The sequence below is a fragment of the Salvelinus alpinus genome, chromosome 10, assembly GCF_045679555.1.
Source record: "Salvelinus alpinus chromosome 10, SLU_Salpinus.1, whole genome shotgun sequence".
Lineage (NCBI taxonomy): Eukaryota > Metazoa > Chordata > Actinopteri > Salmoniformes > Salmonidae > Salvelinus > Salvelinus alpinus.
In genome coordinates this window covers 68488934-68513046 of record NC_092095.1, presented here as the reverse complement: position 1 = coordinate 68513046, position 24113 = coordinate 68488934, and the positions used below count along the sequence as shown (strand labels likewise).

Genomic DNA, 24113 nt, shown 5'->3' with positions numbered 1-24113 from the left:
ACACAGAGAGAGTCACAACACCACTTTAAACCTCAGTACCTGACCCACACAGAGAGTCACATCAACACCACTTTAAACCTCAGTACCTGACCCACACAGAGAGAGTCACAACACCACTTTAAACCTCAGTACCGGACCCACACAGAGAGAGTCACAACACCACTTTAAACCTCAGTACCTGACCCACACAGAGAGTCACATCAACGCCACTTTAAACCTCAGTACCTGACCCACACAGAGAGAGTCACAACACCACTTTAAACCTCAGTACCTGACCCACACAGATAGTCACATCAACGCCACTTTAAACCTCAGTACCGGACCCACACAGAGAGAGTCACAACACCACTTTAAACCTCAGTACCTGACCCACACAGAGAGAGTCACAACCCCACTTTAAACCTCAGTACCTGACCCACAGAGAGAGTCACAACGCCACTTTAAACCTCAGTACCTGACCCACACAGATAGTCACATCAACACCACTTTAAACCTCAGTACCTGACCCACACAGATAGTCACATCAACACCACTTTAAACCTCAGTACCTGACCCACACAGATAGTCACATCAACACCACTTTAAACCTCAGTACCTGACCCACACAGACAGTCACTTTAAAGCAGTCAAACAAAGACACAATCTGTAATTCATTTTACAGCCAAACGGCAGCCACATTAAATGAAATGACCACTGAACAGCACCTTTAAATGACTGTGCCTTTAAATGTCTACCTCTAGGTGACAGCTTCTCTGTAGTGACGTCTACCTCTAGGTGACTACAGTGACGTCTACCTCTAGGTGACAGCTTCTCTGTAGTGACGTCTACCTCTAGGTGACAGCTTCTCTGTAGTGACGTCTACCTCTAGGTGACAGCTTCCCTGTAGTGACTACAGTGACGTCTACCTCTAGGTGACAGCTTCTCTGTAGTGACTACAGTGACGTCTACCTCTAGGTGACAGCTTCTCTGTAGTGACTACAGTGACGTCTACCTCTAGGTGACAGCTTCTCTGTAGTGACTACAGTGACGTCTACCTCTAGGTGACAGCTTCTCTGTAGTGACTACAGTGACGTCTACCTCTAGGTGACAGCTTCTCTCTAGTGACTACAGTGACAGCTTCCCTGTAGTGACTACAGTGACAGCTTCCCTGTAGTGACTACAGTGACGTCTACCTCTAGGTGACAGCTTCTCTGTAGTGACTACAGTGACGTCTACCTCTAGGTGACAGCTTCTCTGTAGTGACTACAGTGACGTCTACCTCTAGGTGACAGCTTCTCTGTAGTGACTACAGTGACGTCTACCTCTAGGTGACAGCTTCTCTGTAGTGACTACAGTGACGTCTACCTCTAGGTGACAGCTTCTCTGTAGTGACTACAGTGACGTCTACCTCTAGGTGACAGCTTCTCTGTAGTGACGTCTACCTCTAGGTGACAGCTTCCCTGTCGTGACTACAGTGATGTCTACCTCTAGGTGACAGCTTTGCTGTAGTGACTACAGTGACGTCTACCTCTAGGTGACAGCTTCTCTGTAGTGACGTCTACCTCTAGGTGACAGCTTCTCTGTAGTGACGTCTACCTCTAGGTGACAGCTTCTCTGTAGTGACGTCTACCTCTAGGTGACAGCTTCTCTGTAGTGACGTCTACCTCTAGGTGACAGCTTTGCTGTAGTGACTACAGTGATGTCTACCTCTAGGTGACAGCTTCCCTGTAGTGACTACAGTTATGTCTACCTCTAGGTGACAGCTTCCCTGTAGTGACTACAGTGATGTCTACCTCTAGGTGACAGCTTCCCTGTAGTGACTACAGTGATGTCTACCTCTAGGTGACAGCTTCCCTGTAGTGACTACAGTGATGTCTACCTCTAGGTGACAGCTTCCCTGTAGTGACTAGTGATGTCTACCTCTAGGTGACAGCTTCCCTGTAGTGACTACAGTGATGTCTACCTCTAGGTGACAGCTTCCCTGTAGTGACTAGTGATGTCTACCTCTAGGTGACAGCTTCCCTGTAGTGACTACAGTGATGTCAACCTCTAGGTGACAGCTTCCCTCCTGTGACTAGACTACAGTGTTGTCTACCTCTAGGTGACAGCTTCCCTCCTGTGACTAGACTACAGTGTTGTGTACCTCTAGGCGACAGCTTCCCTCCTGTGACTAGACTACAGTGATGTCTACCTCTAGGCGACAGCTTCCCTCCTGTGACTAGACTACAGTGATGTCTACCTCTAGGTGACAGCTTCCCTCCTAGACAACCACAGTGTTGTGTACCTCTAGGTGACAGCTTCCCTCCTGTGACTAGACTACAGTGTTGTCTACTTGCAGGTCAAACAAACCGACCTGAGTCCTGTTCTCTCTGCGTCTGAAGGCTTCAGGCAGGTCCTCCCAGCTGTCCAGTTTAATGTCCAGAGGAATGAAATTCCAGTGCAGTGGACTGTCCTCCTGATGAAGGGAGACACACAGAGAATAGATAACACAGCTGAAAACACATTCACACACTTCAACTGGGCGTTGCAACCAATTTAAAAAAAGACATTTGTCAGCCAATTCCTCACACGTAATACTTTACATTTCACCCAGACTGACCAATCTGATCACATTTTTATTTAGCAGTTGATTAAATCCATTTCTGAATAATGTGAGTGGCCTAGGATTAATCAAATCAGACATGATTTAAAAGGGTAAACCACATCTGATTCATGCCTTAAAAAGGGTATTGTGATGTTGAAGAAGGTAGATTGATGCTTATCCTTTGATGGTACATAAGAGGTCTGTCACAGAAAATATTACATTTCCATTGGTCACTCATATCAAAGACATATTGGACTACAGGTATTAAAGAGGGGAAATTAAGGAGTAGGAGGGAAGAGGAGGAGGGAGTAAGGATGAGGAGTAGGCGAGAGGGGACGAGGAGGCGAGAGGGGAAGAGGAGGCGACGAGGAGGCGAGAGGGGACGAGGAGGCGAGAGGGGACGAGGAGGCGAGAGGGGACGAGGAGGCGAGAGGGGACGAGGAGGCGAGAGGGGAAGAGGAGGCGAGAGGGGACGAGGAGGCGAGAGGGGACGAGGAGGCGAGAGGGGAAGAGGAGGCGAGAGGGGAAGAGGAGGCGAGAGGGGAAGAGGAGGCGAGAGGGGAAGAGGAGGCGAGAGGGGAAGAGGAGGCGAGAGGGGACGAGGAGGCGAGAGGGGACGAGGAGGCGAGAGGGGAAGAGGAGTGTTGAGTACAGAGTAGAAGCGGCGTCATGTACCTGGGAGTAAAGGTAGATACGCTCAGTGTTCTTGCTGGCGCAGAACTTCATGTTGGGGTACAGGGGGAGACTGGCCATAGTGTCATCAGCAGGACTAGATATGCTGTCTGTCTGGGCTGCAGGGAGGGAGAGAGGAGAAAGGTCATTACGGTCTAGGGGTGATGCCCCCTAATGATGACAATGCCTGCAAGAAAAGGTCAATTGGTGGAAATTAGACTCCATAATACATCTAGGAGGGACCGCCACAGTAAATAGCAGCTTTAGCTAGAATAGACAGGGTATCTATCTAGGTGGAGACAGCAGCTTTAGTTAGAACAGACAGGATATCTATCTAGGTGGGAGACAGCAGCTTTAGTTAGAACAGACAGGATATCTATCTAGGTGGCGACAGCAGCTTTAGACAGGATATCTATCTAGGTGGGAGACAGCAGCTTTAGTTAGAACAGACAGGATATCTATCTAGGTGGCGACAGCAGCTTTAGTTAGAACAGACAGGATATCTATCTAGGTGGGAGACAGCAGCTTTAGTTAGAACAGACAGGATATCTATCTAGGTGGCGACAGCAGCTTTAGACAGGATATCTATCTAGGAGGCGACAGCAGCTTTAGACAGGATATCTATCTAGGTGGCGACAGCAGCTTTAGACAGGATATCTATCTAGGTGGCGACAGCAGCTTTAGACAGGATATCTATCTAGGTGGCGACAGCAGCTTTAGACAGGATATCTATCTAGTGGGCGACAGCAGCTTTAGACAGGATATCTATCTAGGAGGCGACAGCAGCTTTAGACAGGATATCTATCTAGGTGGCGACAGCAGCTTTAGACAGGATATCTATCTAGGTGGCGACAGCAGCTTTAGACAGGATATCTATCTAGGTGGCGACAGCAGCTTTAGACAGGATATCTATCTAGGAGGCGACAGCAGCTTTAGTTAGAACAGACAGGATATCTATCTAGGTGGGAGACAGCAGCTTTAGACAGGATATCTATCTAGGAGGCGACAGCAGCTTTAGTTAGAATAGACAGGATATCTATCTAGGTGGGAGACAGCAGCTTTAGAACAGACAGGATATCTATCTAGGTGGCGACAGCAGCTTTAGACAGGATATCTATCTAGGTGGGCGACAGCAGCTTTAGTTAGAACAGACAGGATATCTATCTAGGTGGCGACAGCAGCTTTAGACAGGATATCTATCTAGGTGGGCGACAGCAGCTTTAGTTAGAACAGACAGGATATCTATCTAGGTGGCGACAGCAGCTTTAGACAGGATATCTATCTAGGTGGGAGACAGCAGCTTTAGTTAGAACAGACAGGATATCTATCTAGGTGGCGACAGCAGCTTTAGTTAGAACAGACAGGATATCTATCTAGGTGGGAGACAGCAGCTTTAGAACAGACAGGATATCTATCTAGGTGGGAGACAGCAGCTTTAGACAGGATATCTATCTAGGTGGGAGACAGCATCTTTAGACAGGATATCTATCTAGGTGGAGACAGCAGCTTTAGTTAGAACAGACAGGATATCTATCTAGGTGGGCGACAGCAGCTTTAGACAGGATATCTATCTAGGTGGCGACAGCAGCTTTAGTTAGAACAGACAGGATATCTATCTAGTGGGCGACAGCAGCTTTAGACAGGATATCTATCTAGTGAGCGACAGCAGCTTTAGACAGGATATCTATCTAGGTGGGCGACAGCAGCTTTAGACAGGATATCTATCTAGTGGGCGACAGCAGATTTAGTTAGAACAGACAGGATATCTATCTAGGTGGCGACAGCAGCTTTAGTTAGAACAGACAGGATATCTATCTAGGTGGGAGACAGCAGCTTTAGAACAGACAGGATATCTATCTAGGTGGGCGACAGCAGCTTTAGACAGGATATCTATCTAGGTGGGCGACAGCAGCTTTAGACAGGATATCTATCTAGTGAGCGACAGCAGCTTTAGACAGGATATCTATCTAGGTGGGCGACAGCAGCTTTAGACAGGATATCTATCTAGTGGGCGACAGCAGCTTTAGAACAGACAGGATATCTATCTAGGTGGCGACAGCAGCTTTAGCTAGAACAGACAGGATATCTATCTAGGTGGGCGACAGCAGCTTTAGACAGGATATCTATCTAGTGGGCGACAGCAGCTTTAGAACAGACAGGATATCTATCTAGGTGGCGACAGCAGCTTTAGCTAGAACAGACAGGATATCTATCTAGGTGGGCGACAGCAGCTTTAGACAGGATATCTATCTAGGTGGCGACAGCAGCTTTAGACAGGATATCTATCTAGTGAGCGACAGCAGCTTTAGACAGGATATCTATCTAGGTGGGCGACAGCAGCTTTAGACAGGATATCTATCTAGGTGGCGACAGCAGCTTTAGACAGGATATCTATCTAGGTGGCGACAGCAGCTTTAGACAGGATATCTATCTAGGTGGCGACAGCAGCTTTAGACAGGATATCTATCTAGGTGGCGACAGCAGCTTTAGACAGGATATCTATCTAGTGGGCGACAGCAGCTTTAGACAGGATATCTATCTAGGTGGCGACAGCAGCTTTAGACAGGGTATCTATCTAGGTGGCGACAGCAGCTTTAGACAGGATATCTATCTAGGTGGCGACAGCAGCTTTAGACAGGATATCTATCTAGGTGGCGACAGCAGCTTTAGACAGGATATCTATCTAGGTGGCGACAGCAGCTTTAGTTAGAACAGACAGGATATCTATCTAGGTGGGCGACAGCAGCTTTAGACAGGATATCTATCTAGGTGGGCGACAGCAGCTTTAGACAGGATATCTATCTAGGTGGCGACAGCAGCTTTAGACAGGATATCTATCTAGGTGGCGACAGCAGCTTTAGACAGGATATCTATCTAGGTGGCGACAGCAGCTTTAGACAGGATATCTATCTAGGTGGCGACAGCAGCTTTAGACAGGATATCTATCTAGTGGGCGACAGCAGCTTTAGACAGGATATCTATCTAGGTGGCGACAGCAGCTTTAGACAGGATATCTATCTAGGTGGCGACAGCAGCTTTAGACAGGATATCTATCTAGGTGGCGACAGCAGCTTTAGTTAGAACAGACAGGATATCTATCTAGGTGGGCGACAGCAGCTTTAGACAGGATATCTATCTAGGTGGCGACAGCAGCTTTAGACAGGATATCTATCTAGGTGGCGACAGCAACTTTAGACAGGATATCTATCTAGTGGGCGACAGCAGCTTTAGACAGGATATCTATCTAGGTGGGCGACAGCAGCTTTAGACAGGATATCTATCTAGGTGGCGACAGCAGCTTTAGACAGGATATCTATCTAGGTGGCGACAGCAGCTTTAGACAGGATATCTATCTAGGTGGCGACAGCAGCTTTAGACAGGATATCTATCTAGTGGGCGACAGCAGCTTTAGTTAGAACAGACAGGATATCTATCTAGTGGGCGACAGCAGCTTTAGTTAGAACAGACAGGATATCTATCTAGGTGGCGACAGCAGATTGTTGATGTTTTAGTTATAACGGAATTTGGTGTGATGTCACTACTGCATTAAATGGGGCGGTTTATAAGACTAGAATCGAATGCCTCCCTGCGGTCCAGAATCTAATGCCTCCCTGCGGTCCAGAATCTAATGCCTCCCTGCGGTCCAGAATCTAATGCCTCCCTGCGGTCCAGAATCGAATGCCTCCCTGCGGTCCAGAATCTAATGCCTCCCTGCGGTCCAGAATCTAATGCCTCCCTGCGGTCCAGAATCTAATGCCTCCCTGCGGTCCAGAATCTAATGCCTCCCTGCGGTCCAGAATCTAATGCCTCCCTGCGGTTCAGAATCTAATGCCTCCCTGCGGTCCAGAATCTAATGCCTCCCTGCGGTCCAGAATCTAATGCTTCTCTGCGGTCCAGAATCTAATGCCTCCCTGCGGTCCAGAATCTAATGCCTCCCTGCGGTCCAGAATCTAATGCCTCCCTGCGGTCCAGAATCTAATGCTTCTCTGCGGTCCAGAATCGAATGCCTCCCTGCGGTCCAGAATCGAATGCCTCCCTGCGGTCCAGAATCTAATGCCTCCCTGCGGTCCAGAATCTAATGCCTCCCTGCGGTCCAGAATCTAATGCCTCCCTGCGGTCCAGAATCTAATGCCTCCCTGCGGTCCAGAATCTAATGCCTCCCTGCGGTCCAGAATCTAATGCCTCTCTGCCATCTAGAATCTAATGCCTCCCTGCGGTCCAGAATCTAATGCCTCCCTGCGGTCCAGAATCTAATGCCTCCCTGCCATCTAGAATCTAATGCCTCTCTGCCATCTAGAATCTAATGCCTCTCTGCCATCTAGAATCTAATGCCTCTCTGCCATCTAGAATCTAATGCCTCTCTGCCATCTAGAATCTAATGCCTCTCTGCCATCTAGAATCTAATGCCTCTCTGCCATCTAGAATCTAATGCCTCTCTGCCATCTAGAATCTAATGCCTCTCTGCCATCTAGAATCTAATGCCTCTCTGCCATCTAGAATCTAATGCCTCTCTGCCATCTAGAATCTAATGCCTCTCTGCCATCTAGAATCTAATGCCTCTCTGCCATCTAGAATCTAATGCCTCTCTGCCATCTAGAATCTAATGCCTCTCTGCCATCTAGAATCTAATGCCTCTCTGCCATCTAGAATCTAATGCCTCTCTGCCATCTAGAATCTAATGCCTCTCTGCCATCTAGAATCTAATGCCTCTCTGCCATCTAGAATCTAATGCCTCTCTGCCATCTAGAATCTAATGCCTCTCTGCCATCTAGAATCTAATGCCTCTCTGCCATCTAGAATCTAATGCCTCTCTGCCATCTAGAATCTAATGCCTCTCTGCCATCTAGAATCTAATGCCTCTCTGCCATCTAGAATCTAATGCCTCTCTGCCATCTAGAATCTAATGCCTCTCTGCCATCTAGAATCTAATGCCTCTCTGCCATCTAGAATCTAATGCCTCTCTGCCATCTAGAATCTAATGCCTCTCTGCCATCTAGAATCTAATGCCTCTCTGCCATCTAGAATCTAATGCCTCTCTGCCATCTAGAATCTAATGCCTCTCTGCCATCTAGAATCTAATGTCTCTCTGCCATCTAGAATCTAATGCCTCCCTGCCATCTAGAATCTAATGCCTCCTTGCCGTCCAGAATCTAATGCTTCTCTGTGGTCCAGAATCTAATGCCTCTCTGTGGTCCAGAATCTAATGCCTCTCTGTGGTCCAGAATCTAATGCCTCTCTGTGGTCCAGAATCTAATGCCTCTCTGTGGTCCAGAATCTAATGCCTCCTTGCCGTCCAGAATCTAATGCTTCTCTGTGGTCCAGAATCTAATGCCTCTCTGTGGTCCAGAATCTAATGCTTCTCTGTGGTCCAGAATCTAATGCCTCTCTGTGGTCCAGAATCTAATGCCTCTCTGTGGTCCAGAATCTAATGCCTCTCTGTGGTCCAGAATCTAATGCCTCTCTGTGGTCCAGAATCTAATGCCTCTCTGTGGTCCAGAATCTAATGCCTCTCTGCGGTCCAGAATCTAATGCCTCTCTGCCATCTAGAATCTAATGCCTCTCTGCCATCTAGAATCTAATGCCTCTCTGCCATCTAGAATCTAATGCCTCTCTGCCATCTAGAATCTAATGCCTCTCTGCCATCTAGAATCTAATGCCTCTCTGCCATCTAGAATCTAATGTCTCTCTGCCATCTAGAATCTAATGCCTCTCTGCCATCTAGAATCTAATGCCTCTCTGCCATCTAGAATCTAATGCCTCTCTGCCATCTAGAATCTAATGCCTCTCTGCCATCTAGAATCTAATGTCTCTCTGCCATCTAGAATCTAATGCCTCTCTGCCATCTAGAATCTAATGCCTCTCTGCCATCTAGAATCTAATGCCTCTCTGCCATCTAGAATCTAATGCCTCTCTGCCATCTAGAATCTAATGCCTCTCTGCCATCTAGAATCTAATGCCTCTCTGCCATCTAGAATCTAATGCCTCTCTGCCATCTAGAATCTAATGTCTCTCTGTGGTCCAGAATCGAATGTCTCTCTGTGGTCCAGAATCTAATGCCTCTCTGTGGTCCAGAATCTAATGCCTCTCTGCCATCTAGAATCTAATGCCTCTCTGCCATCTAGAATCTAATGCCTCTCTGCCATCTAGAATCTAATGCCTCTCTGCCATCTAGAATCTAATGCCTCCCTGCCATCTAGAATCTAATGCCTCTCTGTCGTCCAGAATCGAATGTCTCTCTGTGGTCCAGAATCTAATGCCTCTCTGTGGTCCAGAATCTAATGCCTGTCTGTGGTCCAGAATCTAATGCCTGTCTGTGGTCCAGAATCTAATGCCTGTCTGTGGTCCAGAATCTAATGTCTCTCTGTGGTCCAGAATCTAATGCCTCCCTGTGGTCTAGAATCTAATGCCTCCCTGTGGTCTAGAATCTAATGTCTCTCTGTGGTCCAGAATCTAATGCATCTCTGCCATCTAGAATCTAATGCCTCTCTGTGGTCCAGAATCTAATGTCTCTCTGCCATCTAGAATGTAATGTCTCTCTGTGGTCTAGAATCTAATGCCTCTCTGCCATCTAGAATGTAATGTCTCTCTGTGGTCTAGAATCTAATGCCTCTCTGCCATCTAGAATCTAATGCCTCCCTGCCATCTAGAATCTAATGCCTCTCTGTCGTCCAGAATCTAATGCCTGTCTGTGGTCCAGAATCTAATGCCTGTCTGTGGTCCAGAATCTAATGCCTGTCTGTGGTCCAGAATCTAATGCCTCTCTGTCTTCTAGAATCCTCTCCCTCTCTCCATGGGAAACATATGTTAACATTGTCAAAGCAAGTGAAGTAGATAATAAACAAAAAGTTATATAAACAATAAAAAATGTACAGTAAACATTTCACTCACAGAAGTTCCAAAAGAATAAAGACATTTCAAATGTCATATTATGTCTATATGCAGTGTTGTGTAACAATGTGCAAATAGTAAAGTACAAAAGGGAAAATAAATAAACATAAATATGGGTTGTATTTACAATGGTGTTTGTTCTTCACTGGTTGACCTTTTCTTGTGGCAACATGTTACAAATCTTGCTGCTGTGATGCACATTGTGGTATTTCACCCAGTAGATATGGGAGTTTATCAAAATTGGATTTGTTTTCTAATTCTTTGTGGTTCTGTGTAATCTGAGGGAAATATGTGTCTCTAATATGGTCATACATTGGGCAGGAGGTTAGGAAGTGCAGCTCAGTTTCCACCTCATTTTGTGGGCAGTGTGCACATAGCCTGTCTTCTCTTGAGAGCCAGGTCTGTCTACGGCGGCCTTTCTCAATAGCAAGGCTATGCACACCGAGTCTCTCTCTCGCTCTCATTAAGCCGCTCCGAACCCGATAGGTCACTTTTATATTGGTCCACTGCAGTGTTCCACATGAACCCTGAGACTGAGGAATGTCTGGAAATAGAACACCCAGCCACTAGTGGCACATCACCACCAGAAGTGAGTGACATACACAAGGCCATTAACTGCCATTAAATGAGCTTCAGGAAAAGTCCCGAATGGGAAAGACAAGACAAGGCAGGACTAACAGAACACAGTTCTTTTTTTCTGGACATATTTCTGGATCAGAATGTGTGATGATGTGTTATGATGACTGGGTGAAAGCATGCAGGGGTGTCTGGAGCTGGTTGGTGCTGTTGAGGGTGTTAATTCATGTAGTGACAGACAGACAGACGAGGGGCAGATAATATGACTCATTCTTATGGAGTTTTTCGGAGCAATTAAAAAGCAATTAAAAAACTTGAGGTAAATGAAAAATACACAAAATAAAAGCAATTTCATGAACCTATAGTTCAGAGCCAGTTTAAATCCCATAAGGCATGCTGTGAAGAGAAGAAACAATCCCCTTCTATAATAATACTAACATTAATAATATGTCACACCCTCCCTTACCCAATCACCACACAACAGAGGGAGGCAGCTGGCGGCATATTGATGACTACCTCAGTGATACATAGCATTACAGCATTACAACATATGGGTGACTATTCACCCCAGACAATATCCCCCAGATATGTAGGAGGGAAGGAGGAAAGGAGGGTAGCAGGAAAGGGAAGATTCAAGTTGGATTACCATCAGTGTGCTCATGAGGGGCTGACTGGTTCTCTCCTGGTGATTGTTTGCCTTTGAGCTTCTCCTCCTCTCTCTGTTGACCGTCTGTCTGTCTCTCCTCCTCCTGCTCTCTCTGTTGACCGTCTGTCTGTCTCTCCTCCTCCTGCTCTCTCTGTTGACCGTCTGTCTGTCTCTCCTCCTCCTGCCCTCTCTGTTGACCGTCTGTCTGTGGTTCAGTTGTCCCGGGAGAGGCAGGACCAGGACAGGGGGGGTCCTCCTGCTCGCTGTCCGACCCAGAGAGGACCATCCAGGGGTGTTCTCTAGGGGTGGACTGGTCAGGCCTGGAGCCTGCGGACACAGCAGGTGAACCTGTAGATTGTGTGTCTGGAGCTGAGAGGTGGAAAGAGAAAACACAGGTTCCTTATAGATGTACATGTAACCTAACGGTTCCTATCAGTGTAGAAAACACAACAGGTTCTTTATAGATGAACATGTAGCCTAACGGTTCCTATCAGTGTAGAAAACACAACAGGTTCTTTATAGATGAACATGTAGCCTAACGGTTCCTATCAGTGTAGAAAACACAACAGGTTCTTTATAGATGAACATGTAGCCTAACGGTTCCTATCAGTGTAGAAAACACAACAGGTTCTTTATAGATGAACATGTAGCCTAACGGTTCCTATCAGTGTAGAAAACACAACAGGTTCTTTATAGATGAACATGTAGCCTAACGGTTCCTATCAGTGTAGAAAACACAACAGGTTCTTTATAGATGAACATGTAGCCTAACGGTTCCTAGTGTAGAAAACACAACAGGTTCTTTATAGATGAACATGTAGCCTAACGGTTCCTATCAGTGTAGAAAACACAACAGGTTCTTTATAGATGAACATGTAGCCTAACGGTTCCTATCAGTGTAGAAAACACAACAGGTTCTTTATAGATGAACATGTAGCCTAACGGTTCCTATCAGTGTAGAAAACACAACAGGTTCTTTATAGATGTACATGTAGCCTAACGGTTCCTATCAGTGTAGAAAACACAACAGGTTCTTTATAGATGAACATGTAGCCTAACGGTTCCTATCAGTGTAGAAAACACAACAGGTTCTTTATAGATGAACATGTAACCTAACGGTTCCTATCAGTGTAGAAAACACAACAGGTTCTTTATAGATGAACATGTAGCCTAACGGTTCCTATCAGTGTAGAAAACACAACAGGTTCTTTATAGATGAACATGTAGCCTAACGGTTCCTATCAGGGTAGAAAACACAACAGGTTCTTTATAGATGAACATGTAGCCTAACGGTTCCTATCAGTGTAGAAAACACAACAGGTTCTTTATAGATGAACATGTAGCCTAACGGTTCCTATCAGTGTAGAAAACACAACAGGTTCTTTATAGATGAACATGTAGCCTAACGGTTCCTATCAGTGTAGAAAACACAACAGGTTCTTTATAGATGAACATGTAGCCTAACGGTTCCTATCAGTGTAGAAAACACAACAGGTTCTTTATAGATGAACATGTAACCTAACGGTTCCTATCAGTGTAGAAAACACAACAGGTTCTTTATAGATGAACATGTAGCCTAACGGTTCCTATCAGTGTAGAAAACACAACAGGTTCTTTATAGATGTACATGTAACCTAACGGTTCCTATCAGTGTAGAAAACACAACAGGTTCTTTATAGATGAACATGTAACCTAACGGTTCCTATCAGTGTAGAAAACACAACAGGTTCTTTATAGATGAACATGTAACCTAACGGTTCCTATCAGTGTAGAAAACATGTACAACTACACAGATTACTTTTGTACAGTTGTGCTCAGTGAAATGTACATAGACCAAGATTACAGTAAGTAGTTCAGAGAACTGTTAGAGGAGCAGAGAAGCAATGCATCACACAGTCACTAAAATAATGTGTGAATTCAAATGTGAGCAGCTGCTTGTTGAGAGAGACAGATTCTTGTCATTCTGCTCAGACAGTGTGGAATATTTGTGACTTGGTAACACATGGTGAAAACTAATACAATGCTGCTGATATGTTGAAAATGAGCAGGATACGGGCCATCAATATGTAACTGATTCTCAACTAAAAATTCCATCTGTGGGCAATTCTGTCCCCTTTGATAAATTGTGACACCCTGAACGTGTTTTGTTTTGTTGTGGACGTGGAAGAACTGGAACTAACAGACTAATTCATGATGTTTCCATTGTAAGGTTTGTTTCTGAAAGGCCATCCTCTTATAGATTTTCTCAAATGTCACCTGAATTTCCCAGCGCCCGACGCCGAGCCCCTACAACTAACGAGCTGAGGGGACAAGAGACTGCAGCTCAATTCTCCTCATACTAGACCACTGTCTGCCAAACAAGACATTCTCCTCATACTAGACCACTGTCTGCCAAACAAGACATTCTCCTCATACTAGACCGCTGCCTGCCAAACAAGACATTCTCCTCAGACTAGACCACTGTCTGCCAAACAAGACATTCTCCTCAGACTAGACCGCTGCCTGCCAAACAAGACATTCTCCTCAGACTAGACCGCTGCCTGCCAAACAGGACATTCTCCTCAGACTAGACTGCTGCCTGCCAAACAAGACATTCTCATCAGACTAGACTGCTGCCTGCCAAACAAGACATTCTCCTCAGACTAGACCGCTGCCTGCCAAACAAGACATTCTCCTCAGACTAGACCGCTGCCTGCCAAACAAGACATTCTCCTCAGACTAGACCGCTGCCTGCCAAACAAGACATTCTCCTCAGACTAGACCGCTGCCTGCCAAACAAGACATTCTCCTCAGACTAGACCGCTGCCTGCCAAACAAGACATTCTCCTCAGACTAGACCGCTGCCTGCTGTTAGGGTTGCGTCAATTCAATCTGGTATAAGGACAAGTATGACAATGAGTCACTAATTGTATGCTATGTACTTTTTATTAACTAAGTAATAAATGGCAAATGCAATTTCCGTATATACGGGTTCACTGTAACATCACGCAGGATGAAAACAGAGAAGACACTTGTTACTGACAAAGACATTATAATAAATACTCATGACAGAGATAGTTCCCACTTCCGAGCCGGCCTGTCAGAGTAGAGACTGGGCGTGGTTTAGACTTACCCAGCCTATCGTTGATGTTGGCGCCTTAAGCCAGTCCTGGCCCCTTAGCGCATGTGATGTCCCGACGCTGTTGCTGTGTAGATTACGCTCCTTCACCCCAAAGACTGAGGTCAGACAGCTCTGTAATATTGTCTGAGATATCTGCACCTGTATACATTGTCCACTGTTCTCGCTCAAGGCTAACTACAGCTTTCCAGCTTCTTATCTGAGCTAACTGTTACTTCCAGCACACACACACAGACACCCAGGCGCCCAGGCCAACAGTTAGCTAATATTCAATCACATTTAATACAGTTACTAATCACGTTTGTTATAGTATTCAATCACATGTAATACAGTTGCTAATATTCAATCACGTGTGTTATAGTATTACTCAGAACCTCACATATGTTCTTCGTGTGTATAGCTTATCTGTTATTGTCCATTGTACACCACAGTCAGCAGTCTCCTGATTCACCCCCTCCTGTGTCTCCCTAAGATTAGCACAGTCTCGGTCACACAGTACAGCGCCCACACTACTGATACTTTGTTGCATACACACACATATTTCATACACACACACATTTCAGGCTGATATTCATGGTTAGGCCCTGAGCACTGGTAAAAGTGAGAACAATGGAAAATGCAGGTTCACAAGAGTCAGCAATTCAAACTTTAATGCATAAGAAGCCCTACTAGCTTATAGTTAGTTAAGCATGTCAAAAAAACGTTATAAAACCCCACACTGCCAAACAGGACATTCTCCTCAGACTAGACCGCTGCCTGCCAAACAAGACATTCTCCTCAGACTAGACCGCTGCCTGCCAAACAAGACATTCTCCTCAGACTAGACCGCTGCCTGCCAAACAAGACATTCTCCTCAGACTAGACCGCTGCCTGCCAAACAAGACATTCTCCTCAGACTAGACCGCTGCCTGCCAAACAAGACATTCTCCTCAGACTAGACCGCTGCCTGCCAAACAAGACATTCTCCTCAGACTAGACCGCTGCCTGCCAAACAAGACATTCTCCTCAGACTAGACCGCTGCCTGCCAAACAAGACATTCTCCTCAGACTAGACCGCTGCCTGCCAAACAAGACATTCTCCTCAGACTAGACCGCTGCCTGCCAAACAAGACATTCTCCTCAGACTAGACTGCTGCCTGCCAAACAAGACATTCTCCTCAGACTAGACCGCTGCCTGCCAAACAAGACATTCTCCTCAGACTAGACCGCTGCCTGCCAAACAAGACATTCTCCTCAGACTAGACCGCTGCCTGCCAAACAGGACAGTCTCCTCAGACTAGACCGCTGCCTGCCAAACAAGACATTCTCCTCAGACTAGACTGCTGCCTGCCAAACAAGACATTCTCCTCAGACAAGACTGCTGCCTGCCAAACAAGACATTCTCCTGACGATTCTAAAAAAGTGATCTTTGTCAAAAGTCCGTGAATGCAATATGCATTTATAATGCTGTGATATAGTAGTGTTTTTCTCTCTGCATTTCCTGTTTGGTTACAGTGATTACAGTGTCATGTTTTGAGAGATGTGAAGTCTTAATACCATCAGAGTTGTTGTTCTGCCTCGGTTGTCATTACAGATCTGACGGCTGGTAAATTCCCCTTCTAACATGCTGCCTGTGGTGCCAGAAGTACCATAACAGAGAACTGTGTTTGTTTGCTGATTAGATATCAAACACTACACACCTCAGTCAAGCATGAAATGGAGCAGATTTTGTTAACGGATTGTGTGTGTGTGTGTGTGTGTGTGTGTGTGTGTGTGACCAAAAAAAACACAATTGTAATGGTGTGTTTGAACAGTCCTTGATGATCGAGCTAGTCTAGCATAGAAGTACAATGTATGTTCTAGTGATCCTATTTCTATGATTGAGACAAGTGTGCCTGTATAACATCCCCTACACCAGCGCTATTCAGATCTCACCTGGAGGTCCTGAGTACTGCTGCATTTCTGTTCTACCTGATAACTACACTGAACACAAATGTTAATGCAACATGCAACAATTTTACTGAGTTAAAGTTCATATAAGGAAATCAGTCAATTTAAAAAAATTCATTAGGCCCTAATCTATGGATTTCACATGACTGGGCAGAGGCGCAGCCATGGGCCCACCCACTGAGGAGCCAGGCCCAGCCAATCAGAATGAGTTTTCGCCACAAAAGGGGTTTATTACAGAAAGAAAAAGTGCTCTGTTTCATCAGCTGTCCAGGAGGCTGGTCTCAGACGATCCCGCAGGTGAAGAAGCCGGATGTAGAGGTCCTGGGCTGGTGTGGTTACACATGGTCTGCGGTTCTGAGGCCGCTTGGACGTATTGCCAAATTCTCTAAAACTTTGTTGGAGCCAGCTTCTGGTTGAGAAATGAACATTCAACTCTCTGGCAACAGCTCTGGTGGACATTCCTGCAGTCAGCACGACAAATGCGCACTCCCTCAAAACATCTGTGGCATTGTGTTGTGTGACAAAACTGCACATTTAAGAGTGACCTTTTATTGTCCACAGCACAAGGTGCACCTGTGTGATGATCATTCTTGAAATGCCACAAATGTCAGGTGGATGGATTATCTTGGCAAAGAGCAGCAACCCAGCTTTAGAGCAGCAACCCAGCCTTACAGAGCAGCAACCCAGCCTTACAGAGCAGCAACCCAGCTTTACAGAGCAGCAACCCAGCCTTACAGAGCAGCAACCCAGCTTTACAGAGTAGCAACCCAGCTTTACAGAGCAGCAACCCAGCTTTACAGAGCAGCAACCCAGCCTTACAGAGCAGCAACCCAGGCAGGTAGCAGGGTTATTCTGGGTTATTATTACTGAGAGACAGACAGGAGGGATGCTGCTGTGTGAATTCCCTGTGCCGCTCGGTCGTGATGGATAGAAGAACAGGTATTCCTTTAAAGACTGATCTCAACCCTCCCTCACCCCTCTTTACGCCCTCCACTTTCCCCCGGTACTGCCAACTGAACCAGGAGGTGTCTGTGTTTGAGGAGAGACAGTTACCTTCCTTCTCCCAGTCTTATTAAATAGTCAGCCAGAGTGCCTTGGGGAACTTTAACTTCAGCCCAGCCAATTCATCAACTTTACTTTGTAAACTTTGAGACACGCGGCACAACGAGAGCAGGCCTTGTGACTGTTTCTCACTTGACAGTCAGGTGAACAGTGTGTTGCGTCCTCTTCTCCTCGTTGTCATCTAGCAGAGACACGTTGTCACGCTGGTCTATTTCTGACTTGGTGTACGTTACGCCTGCCAACGTGTGTGTGTGTGTGTGTGTGTGTGTGTGTGTGTGTGTGTGTGTGTGTGTGTGTGTGTGTGTACACTCACCAGTGCTGGGCCTGTGGAGTGGGGACTCACACAGCTCACAGTAAAGGAGCAGGATGCTGTTGGAGTAAGTACAGGCCCCACAACTCCACTCATCTCCCTTCCCCTGATCTGGTGGTCCTGGTCTGGGACTCTGCCTTGGTTTCGGGGTCCCTTTATCAGAGAGCCGACGGGGGGTAAACAAAGAGGCCAGGGGGCTGCTGCTGGTGTCTCTCCCCCCATGGAGGGACCTCCTCTTCCCCCCAAGACGAGACCTGGGGCTGTGGGTAGCGCTGGGGGTGGGCAGCCGCAGCCTCTTCACCTGGGGAGAGAAGTCTAGGTCCTGGAGGTCAGGGGGATCTTGGGAGTTGAAGTTTTTCTTCTTGTCGTTCTCTGGGTTCTCCACATCTATAGAACCCTCCTTCTCTGAGGGGGTAACGGGGGATAGGCAAACCTCACCCTCTGTTCTCTTCCTCTTCTTCTCTTTACCAGCGTCCGGAGAGAAGAACGAACGAATGTCGTGCTGTTTGTCCTTCTCAAACTGCAGAGGAGGGATAGAGTCACGGTAAGACTGTTGTAAAGCACGTCATTCATCTGATCTGTTGTAAAGCACGTCATTCATCTGATCTGTTGTAAAGCACGTCATTCATCTGATCTGTTGTAAAGCACGTCATTCATCTGATCTGTTGTAAAGCACGTCATTCATCTGATCTGTTGTAAAGCACGTCATTCATCTGATCTGTTGTAAAGCACGTCATTCATCTGATCTGTTGTAAAGCACGTCATTCATCTGATCTGTTGTAAAGCACGTCATTCATCTGATCTGTTGTAAAGCACGTCATTCATCTGATCTGTTGTAAAGCACGTCATTCATCTGATCTGTTGTAAAGCACGTTATTCATCTGATCACTAGACCAGTGCCTCACATGGTTAAAGAACCCAGATCACTAGACCAGTGCCTCACATGGTTAAAGAACCCAGATCACTAGACCAGTGCCTCACATGGTTAAATAACCCAGATCACTAGACCAGTGCCTCACATGGTTAAAGAACCCAGATCACTAGACCAGTGCCTCACATGGTTAAAGAACCCAGATCACTAGACCAGTGCCTCACATGGTTAAAGAACCCAGATCACTAGACCAGTGCCTCACATGGTTAAAGAACCCAGATCACTAGACCAGTGCCTCACATGGTTAAAGAACCCAGATCACTAGACCAGTGCCTCACATGGTTAAAGAACCCAGATCACTAGACCAGTGCCTCACATGGTTAAAGAACCCAGATCACTAGACCAGTGCCTCACATGGTTAAAGAACCCAGATCACTAGACCAGTGCCTCACATGGTTAAAGAACCCAGATCACTAGACCAGTGCCTCACATGGTTAAAGAACCCAGATCACTAGACCAGTGCCTCACATGGTTAAAGAACCCAGATCACTAGACCAGTGACTCACATGGTTAAAGAACCCAGATCACTAGACCAGTGACTCACATGGTTAAAGAACACAGGATCTTTGTCATTCTCAACCGCTGCCAGGGTCGTCTCGCTTGGTGTCCACGCTTCGGCGAAATTCAGGAAGTCCCATTTGTCCTTATCCCCCAACTCTGCCTTTAAGTACTCCTTCTTACCGTTCAGAGTACTGCCTGTCACCGTTTCCTGTCAACAACACAGACACACACACAGTCTCCTATCAGAACAACACGTACAAAGAAACTCCACTCAAAAATTAAATGTTTTGGACTTTCAAGAAGCATTTTCCTTTTAAACACTTAATGGCAGAAAATTGACTAAATCAGGGAGGCGCAATCAGGACTTGTCCAATAAAAAAAACTTGTTTTGCTACAATGTGCACTAATGAACGTGACCATAAACTGCTCTGTTCTTTGCAGCATAATTAACAACAAGGTCAATAAACAACAAATAAACACCAAGGTCAACAACCTCACTCTGATACTTCTGTAAAGGTCTTTAAAAGTGTTTTTCTAAAGAAGGCAGTCATTTTCTTGATTCAAATCCAGTTCATTGGAAACGGTGGTCCTGCAGTGGATATTAGTACCCCATAGAATTACAGATATAATGAGTGTACCCGCCATTCAACCCATTGTGTTCCAGTCAAAATGACAAGGTGGTCTCGGGGGCTTTGTGCTGTCCCTTTAAGTAAATCTACAGTACCAGTCAAAAGTTTGGACACACCTACTCATTACAAGGTTTTTCTGTATTTTAACTATTTTCTACATTGTAGAATAACAGTGAAAACATCAAAACTATGAAATAACACATATGGAATCATGTAGTAACCAAAAAAGTGTTAAACAAATCAACATATATTTTAGATTCTTCAAAGTAGCCACCCTTTGCCTTGATGACAGCTTTGCACACTCTTGGCATTCTCTCAACCAGCTTCATGAGGAATGCTTTTCCAACAGTCTTGAAGGAGTTCCCACATATGCTGAGCACTTGTTGGCTGCTTTTCCTTCACTCTGCGGTCCAACTCATCCCAAACCATCTCAATTGGGTTGAGGTCGGGTGATTGTGGAGGCCAGGTCATCTGATGCAGCTCTCCATCACTCTCCTTGGTCAAATAGCACTGTTGGGTCATTGTCCTGTTGAAAAACAAATGATAGTCCCACTAAGCACAAACCAGATGGGATGGCGTATCGCTGCAGAATGCTGTGGTAGCCATGCTGGTTAAGTGTGCTTTGAATTCTAAATGAATCACTGACAGTATCACCAGCAAAGCCCCATCACACCACCTCCTCCATGCTTCACCGGTCATGTTCATTGCTCATGTTTCTTGGCCCAAGCAAGTCTCTTCTTCTTATTGGTGTCCTTTAGTAGTGGTTTCTTTGCAGCAATTCAACCATAAAGGCCTGATTCTGTCCTCTGAACAGTTGATGTTGAGATGTGTCTGTTACTTGAACTCTGTGAAGCATTTATTTGGGCTGCAATCGGATGTGCAGTTCTCTAATGAATTTATCCTCTGCAGCAGCCTTCCTTTCCTGTGGTGATCCTCTTGAGAGCCAGTTTCATCATAGCGCATGGATAAGTAGGTGTGTCAACTTTTGACTGGTACTGTATTTCTATGAAAAGTACCCATCTTCCAGTTAAAACACACATGCACGCACACACACCTTCCTGTTGAGCATGCCCCACATGACGGTGTCAAAGGTTCCCTTGGCGATGAGGTAGTGCACGTGGACGGAGGCGGTCTGTCCGATGCGGTGCGCCCGGTCCTCAGCCTGCTTCACATGGCCAGGGTTCCAGTACAGCTCAGCAAACACCACGTGAGTGGCCGCTGTGAACGTCAGGCCCTGGACACCACAGAACACACAGGACACACTCACTTAAGGGAAGAACTCACCGGAAGCAGACAGGCGGAGAAAGCAGAGCGAGGCGGGTGAAAAGTACGGGAACAGGCAGAGCAGTGACTGTATGCTAGCAGGATAGTACATATACAGTTGAAGTCGGAAGTTTACATACACTTAGGTTGGAGTCATTAAAACTCATTTTCAACCACTCCACACATTTCTTGTTAACAAACTATAGTTTTGGCAAGTCAGTTAGGACATCTACTTTGTGCATGACACAAGTAATTTTTCCAACAATTGTTTACAGACAGATGATTTCACTTATAATTCACTGTATCACAATTCCAGTGGGTCAGAAGTTTACATACACTAAGTTGACTGTGCCTTTAATCAGCTTGGAAAATTCCAGAAAATGTCATGGCTTTAGAAGCTTCTGATAGGCTAATTGACATCATTTGAGTCAATTGGAGGTGTACCTGTGGATGTATTTCAAGGCCTACCTTCAAACTCTGTGCCTCTTTGCTTGACATCATGGGAAAATCAAAAGAAATCAGCCAAGACCTCATAAAAACATTTGTAGACCTCCACAAGTCTGGTTCATCCTTGGGAGCAATTTCCAAACGCCTGAAGGAACCACGTTCATCTGTACAAACATTAGTACGCAAGTATAAACACCATAGGACCACGCAGCCGTCATACCGCTCAGGAAGGAGATGTGTTCTGTCTCCAAGATATGAACGTACTTTGGTGCGAAAAGTGCAAATCAATCCCAGAACAGCAGCAAAGGATTTTGGAGGAAACAGGTACAAAGGTATCTATTTCCACAGTAAAACGAGTCCTATATCGACATAACCTGAAAGGCCACTCAGCAAGGAAGAAGCCACTGCTCCAAAACCGCCATTAAAAAGCCAGACTACGGTTTGCAACTGCACATGGGGGACAAAGATCGCACTTTTTGGAGAAATGTCCTCTGGTCCGATGAAACAAAAATAGAACTGTTTGGCCATAATGAGCATCGTTATGTTTGGAGGAAAAAGGGGGAAGCTTGCCAGCCGAAGAACACCATCCCAACCGTGAAGCACGGGTGTGGCAGCATCATGTTGTGGGGGTGCTTTGCTGCAGGAAGGACTCACGCACTTCACAAAATAGATGGAAAATTATGTGGATATATTGAAGCAACATCTCCAGACATGAGTCAGGAAGTTAAAGCTTGGTTGCAAATGGGTCTTCCAATTGGACAATGACCCCAAGCATACTTCCAAAGTTGTGGCAAAATGGCTTAAGGACAACAAAGTCAAGGTATTGGAGTGGCCATCACAAAGCCCTGACCTCAATCCAATAGAACATTTGTGGGCAGAACTGAAAAAGCTTGTGCGAGCAAGGAGGCCTACAAACCTGACTCAGTTACACCAGCTCTGTCAGGAGGAACGGGCCAAAATTCACCCAACTTATTGTGGGAAGCTTGTGGAAGGCTACCTGAAGCATTTGACCCAAGTCAAACAATTTAAAGGCAATGCTTCCAAATACTAATTGAGTGTATGTAAACTTCTGACCCACTGGGAATGTGATGAAAGAAATAAAAACTGAAATAAATCATTCTCTACTATTATTCTGACATTTCACATTCTTAAAGTAAAGTGGTGATCCTAACTGACATAAGACAGGGAATTTTTACTAGGATTAAATGCCAGGAATTGTGAAAAACTGAGTTTAATGTATTTGGCTAAGGTGTATGTAAACTTCCGACTTCAACTGTAATATTATAATATAATCTATGCTTTTATCTCACAGTCATGCATACATTTGACATATGGGTGGTCCCGGGAATGGAACCCACCACCCTGGCTTTACAAGCGCCGTGCTCTACCAACTGAGCTACAGGAGCGCCATGCTCTACCAACTGAGCTACAGGAGCGCCATGCTCTACCAACTGAGCTACAGGAGCGCCATGCTCTACCAACTGAGCTACAGGAGCGCCCTGCTCTACCAACTGAGCTACAGGAGCGCCCTGCTCTACCAACTGAGCTACAGGAGCGCCCTGCTCTACCAACTGAGCTACAGGAGCGCCGTGCTCTACCAACTGAGCTACAGGAGCGCCGTGCTCTACCAACTGAGCTACAGGAGCGCCGTGCTCTACCAACTGAGCTACAGGAGCACCGTGCTCTACCAACTGAGCTACAGAGGACCATGCTCTACCAACTGAGCTACAGGAGCACCCTGCTCTACCAACTGAGCTACAGAGGACCATGCTCTACCAACTGAGCTACAGAGGACCATGCTCTACCAACTGAGCTACAGGAGCGCCATGCTCTACCAACTGAGCTACAGAGGACCATGCTCTACCAACTGAGCTACAGGAGAGCCCTGCTCTACCAACTGAGCTACAGAGGACCATGCTCTACCAACTGAGCTACAGAGGACCATGCTCTACCAACTGAGCTACAGAGGACCATGCTCTACCAACTGAGCTACAGAGGACCATGCTCTACCAACTGAGCTACAGAGGACCATGCTCTACCAACTGAGCTACAGGAGCACCCTGCTCTACCAACTGAGCTACAGAGGACCATGCTCTACCAACTGAGCTACAGAGGACCATGCTCTACCAACTGAGCTACAGGAGCGCCCTGCTCTACCAACTGAGCTACAGAGGACCATGCTCTACCAACTGAGCTACAGGAGAGCCCTGCTCTACCAACTGAGCTACAGAGGACCATGCTCTACCAACTGAGCTACAGAGGACCATGCTCTACCAACTGAGCTACAGAGGACCATGCTCTACCAACTGAGCTACAGAGGACCATGCTCTACCAACTGAGCTACAGAGGACCATGCTCTACCAACTGAGCTACAGAGGACCATGCTCTACCAACTGAGCTACAGAGGACCATGCTCTACAGAGGACCATGCTCTACAGAGGACCACACCTCCAATCAGCTTTACTGATAGCGATGTTGTTTCCATAAGTGGATTAATTGGTGTAACGTAGCATGTATAGCAAAGCCTCAACCCTTACCTACCTCTTCCAACTCAAATGAGCTCGGGAAAAAAGTGATT

The 24113-nt window shown here is 46.1% G+C and overlaps 1 protein-coding gene across 2 annotated transcripts in view; it reads right to left on the bottom strand.

The window, feature by feature from the left end:
- LOC139532739 (DNA annealing helicase and endonuclease ZRANB3-like) overlaps positions 1 to 24113 on the bottom strand; it is a 73357-nt gene that overhangs the window by 13392 nt on the left and 35852 nt on the right. For both annotated transcript variants that reach the window (XM_071330718.1, XM_071330719.1), the window contains 6 exons: positions 20880 to 21059; positions 19240 to 19404; positions 17768 to 18284; positions 11346 to 11714; positions 3239 to 3354; positions 2333 to 2434 (listed from right to left, as the gene is read on the bottom strand). In XM_071330718.1, the coding sequence (XP_071186819.1) occupies positions 2333 to 2434; positions 3239 to 3354; positions 11346 to 11714; positions 17768 to 18284; positions 19240 to 19404; positions 20880 to 21059 (1449 nt within the window). The remainder of the gene's footprint in view (positions 1 to 2332; positions 2435 to 3238; positions 3355 to 11345; positions 11715 to 17767; positions 18285 to 19239; positions 19405 to 20879; positions 21060 to 24113) is intronic.